Genomic DNA, 4196 nt, shown 5'->3' on the forward strand with positions numbered 1-4196 from the left:
TAAATGAATGTATTAAGAAGAAACGGTAATATTTTTATTTTTGAATAAGAGCACATTTTAAAAAATTTTAAAGAGTTTTAGGATATTAGAGCAGGATTATACATATATGAAGAATTGTAACGCATAAATAATCAATAATTATTTTAAAGCAAAATATTCTCTCTCTCTCTCTCTCTCTCTCTCTCTATATATATATATATATATATATATATATATATATATATATATATGATTAAAGAAATAAAATAATTACATACACTATTATATATAGGTCTATGTATAACATAAGCTTGCATAAATAACACCTGAAAGAAAGAGAGAGAGAGAGAGAAAGACAGAGAGAGAAAATGTAATCTGATAGGAAAAAGAAACCTAGTTTACTACTTTGATTAGAGCACATTACTCAAGTATTTATTCATCGTTATCTATGTGTTGAACTGCCTAGGTTTCAGTGAAAAAATATTATATGATAAAATCAAAATATATATCCGCTGTATACAAAGAAGAGAATTATCAGCTTGCATTCATCATATAACCATTATTCTTGATAATAGTTCAAGTTTATATACACATTGTATTTTCAATGCATATTACGATCAAGATATTATTTATACAGCATGATACATCTCTCTGAAATGCTTTCGAAATTTATTTCAATTTAACTTAATAATATTTCTATGTCAAAATTGTTGTACATCAAACTCTTATTTCTCAAGCTGATTTTCTCCCTCGTTTTTCAGAAAAGTTAAAGCTTAAATAACTTTATTATGGGACTTTATACGCATGTTGCGTGTGCCATATATTAAAGATACAAATTGCATTTTATCGACAGTTGCACAAAGCTCAAGTGAAAACTAATAAGTGAAAAATAATATTTAGAGAACTATAATCTCTTTCTCTTCTATATATTTTTGATTGGTTGTTAGCTCTAATGCTCCTATCGCTTTCTTTTCTCTCTTTTCATTTGTGCAACTTATGGTTCGCAGTTTTTCTACTCATAAAACGCGCATACAAATACAAACTATCATTTTCAATGAATATGATGCTTGATTCTCTGCAATTATAACAGAATTCGTGGTTGCACATCACATTACTAAGAGCACTTAAACCACGCAACACTTAACGTGCGTTATAAAAATACGCAATATTATTACAATAAAATAATTATTCGTAGTTCTTAATTCGATCAATTGCATTTAGTTATCGAAAGTTTATTACAGCCTTGCACCTTATCACAGTGTACGGTAGTTCCTTTCATTGCATTGCCTATAGAATTTCCATGAAAATGTGGCAATCGCCATCAAACATGTAGCAAGAATAATGCCACCTGCAATAAGGACATTTAGCACAAGTGCTTTATTATCAAAGATCATCTCTATTATCTTGGATCATTACTAATTAAATTAATAAATCAAGCATATGATAAAAGTTATTGCAAGAAAAATTTTATAAAAAGAGCTTTTGTAAAATTACTTGTATAAACACAATATATATATATGCTATTTTAATTCTTTTAATGAAATTTTAATACAAGTCTGCTTTACTATGCAAATTATATGTTTTATTAATCTCTCAAAATAATTAAAGTGAAATTATCTCTTACCAAAAAAGCTTAGACCATCAAAATGACGATGCTCGGTAGGTGATGAAGTAGTTGGTGGTTCAGCTGTTGTTTTTACCGCAGATGTACTAGTGGATATAGTAGTAGTAGAAGTTATTGTAGCATTGGTACTTGTCATCGGCGTTACAGTTGTAGATTTAGGAGTTGTAGATGTAGGAATTGTAGGTGTTAATGTAGTAGGTTTTGAAGTGGGTGTAGGAGTAGTAGTATTTGGAATTGTAACTGGAGTTGAAACAGTGGATGTCGTTGTAGTTGATGTAGGTGTTGTAGGCTCAGAAGTTGTTGTTTTATTATCCTTCTGTTCTGTCTGCTTCACTGTAGAGTTTGACAAAGCAAATGTAGATGTTTGTGTTGCATTTGTCATTTCTGCTATACCTGCATATGAACATGAAAACCCATACATTATTTTTTTATCTACAAATTAAATTAATTAATCTTATATCAATTATAACAAACAAGATATACATGAAATTTTACTTTTTCTATACTATAAATCTATTTATACGATAAATCATTGTTTATCTATGCACGATCAACTAATATGTAAGTGTGTAGACATCTCTTTGGATACATATGTAATATAAATGCATGTATTAATCATATACAAATGATAATTAAAGTTAATAATTTGTCTTAAAATTTGTAAAATATTTAAGAAATATATATCATATATTTCTGATTATAAATATTTTACAAATTTAAAGACAAATTATTATGTGTATATATATATATATATATATATATATATATATAAAATAATAACTTAATTGTGTATATATATATATATATATATATATATATATATAATTTAATTGTCTTTAGACATGCATACTTGACTACGTTAACTGACGATTGACGTCTGCGTGATGACGTCGCCAGAATAAATACTAATATTTATTGCGCGATCAGTAATTGACGTGATATTGCACATGTTTTCTACATATGTTGCATCTGTTTTAATCTTTTGCTGTATTTAGATGCTTCCGAGAGAAATGTATAAATCGTTAAGAGATTTATCGAAAGAGAAATTGGCACATTTAGTAATATCTTTAAAATTATCAAAGGTTGAAATTTAATGCTCTCATTTTGCTTTTTATACATATAAAGTTAACTCATGTTTTTAAATTTTATATTTCTAAGTTTTTTCCGTCGTGCGAAAAACATATATGTGTGTGTGTGTGTGTGTGTGTGTGTGTGTATCTTAGCATTTCTGGAGAAAAGAAAATAGCGAACAAGTAAAAAAAGGATAAATTTTATAACATGTTTTTAGAGAAAACATATGCTGCTTTCAGTAATTCAATGCGGGTCATATTGCACGCGACAAAATCGAAGCTGCATTTAATCGTTATCGCACAAAATCCATTATTACGCGCTGTGTCGCACATGTGTGCGCCATACAAGTGTATGTGTGTGTGTATGTGTATATATATATATATATATATATATATATATATATATATATGTATGCTCAATCGCGCTAATGTCAAAGCGTCAAAGAACTCACCCTCAGCTAATACCAGCGAACTAATCGTTATGCCCAGCAACACGCAAATCACACAAGTCGATTTCATTTTGGTACGAATCGTATCAAAAAGTGCGAAAGCGAAATTCTCTCGTATCGTTTGGAGACGCGTATGATGTACACGTATTCTAAACCACTATTAATTGTTTGCTGCTCAGCTATGCCTTACGCCTACTCGCAGGGATCAGTAGCGACTGCTGCTGCGTGTGATATCAAGATGGCGATGACATTGTGCCAAAGGCACGGATGAATAATCCCTAGATAAAGATCCGTTCATAATTCATTTTTTACATTCAAGATTATCTCAAGTATAATTTTGGACAATACAAGAGCCTAAATTAAGGGCCTACATCTAGACAAGAGGGCATAGAAATATAATAAATACGAAGCAATCACATGTCTAGTGTATAGAATGCCATGTCGCTACTTTTTCGTCCTAGACAAGTGATTGGTTGATTTTTCCATGCATTGCGCATCTATACAAATTTGTGTAAATAGGCCTTAAAAATCTATATAACAATGAAATTATGTCTTATATATAAAAACGGATTATGAATATGGAGCAAAGAATCGAAAAACAAGTATTATAGACATCAACATGGTAGCAACTAGTAACAATAAATATATTTCTCTCGGTACGATTTTACTTTAACTTTTTGTTTCGGAAAATTGGAAATTTTTTAGCAATTAACAATTGATAATTTCCGTGCCAGCACATTAATTATTGATTACGATTTTAATGCAGTTCTCTCCATCTCTCTCTATGTATATACGTTAGAATTTGTCGTTGGCCATTATACCGACAGCTATTCCTCTAGTCTCTCCTTTTTGTAGACTCTTAAAATTTGAATACAACGAAGAAAGATTTTTTTGTAAATTTCTTGGAAAAATAATTTCCGGAATAAAGTCCCCGTTTCTCTGTTAATTATGTCTCTCCGGTCTGCTCCATCAGTTTTCATCGGCGACTCTAGTAAAGTGGCGCCCTCAAGCACCATCGGAGGGGTTGGGGGCCGCAACAGAGAGAATGCCGATGATGCGCGCTCAGGCGTCTAC

The 4196-nt window shown here is 30.5% G+C and overlaps 1 protein-coding gene across 1 annotated transcript; it reads right to left on the reverse strand.

Moving 5' to 3' along the window:
- Positions 1-381: 381 nt before the first annotated feature.
- Positions 382-3363, reverse strand: LOC105251193 (integumentary mucin C.1). The gene is made up of 3 exons (XM_011257782.3): positions 3126-3363; positions 1604-1996; positions 382-1327 (listed from the first exon to the last, which is right to left on the reverse strand). Exons 1-3 carry the CDS (start codon positions 3190-3192, stop codon positions 1233-1235), a joined length of 555 nt encoding a protein of 184 aa, XP_011256084.1. The 5' UTR covers positions 3193-3363; the 3' UTR covers positions 382-1232.
- Between the last annotated feature and the right edge of the window lie 833 nt (positions 3364-4196).

Source organism: Camponotus floridanus, unplaced genomic scaffold (assembly GCF_003227725.1).
Source record: "Camponotus floridanus strain SB8 unplaced genomic scaffold, Cflo_v7.5 scaffold16, whole genome shotgun sequence".
Lineage (NCBI taxonomy): Eukaryota > Metazoa > Arthropoda > Insecta > Hymenoptera > Formicidae > Camponotus > Camponotus floridanus.

Bases quoted from the DNA above. Each gene is read 5' to 3' on its own strand.
- LOC105251193 (XM_011257782.3), bottom strand. From the start codon at position 3,192: ATGAAATCGACTTGTGTGATTTGCGTGTTGCTGGGCATAACGATTAGT. The intron at 1,997-3,125 runs GTGAGTTCTTTG...GTTCATATGCAG, and splicing joins TTCGCTGGTATTAGCTGAGG to GTATAGCAGAAATGACAAAT. The intron at 1,328-1,603 runs GTAAGAGATAAT...TCCTTATTGCAG, and splicing joins TGATGGTCTAAGCTTTTTTG to GTGGCATTATTCTTGCTACA.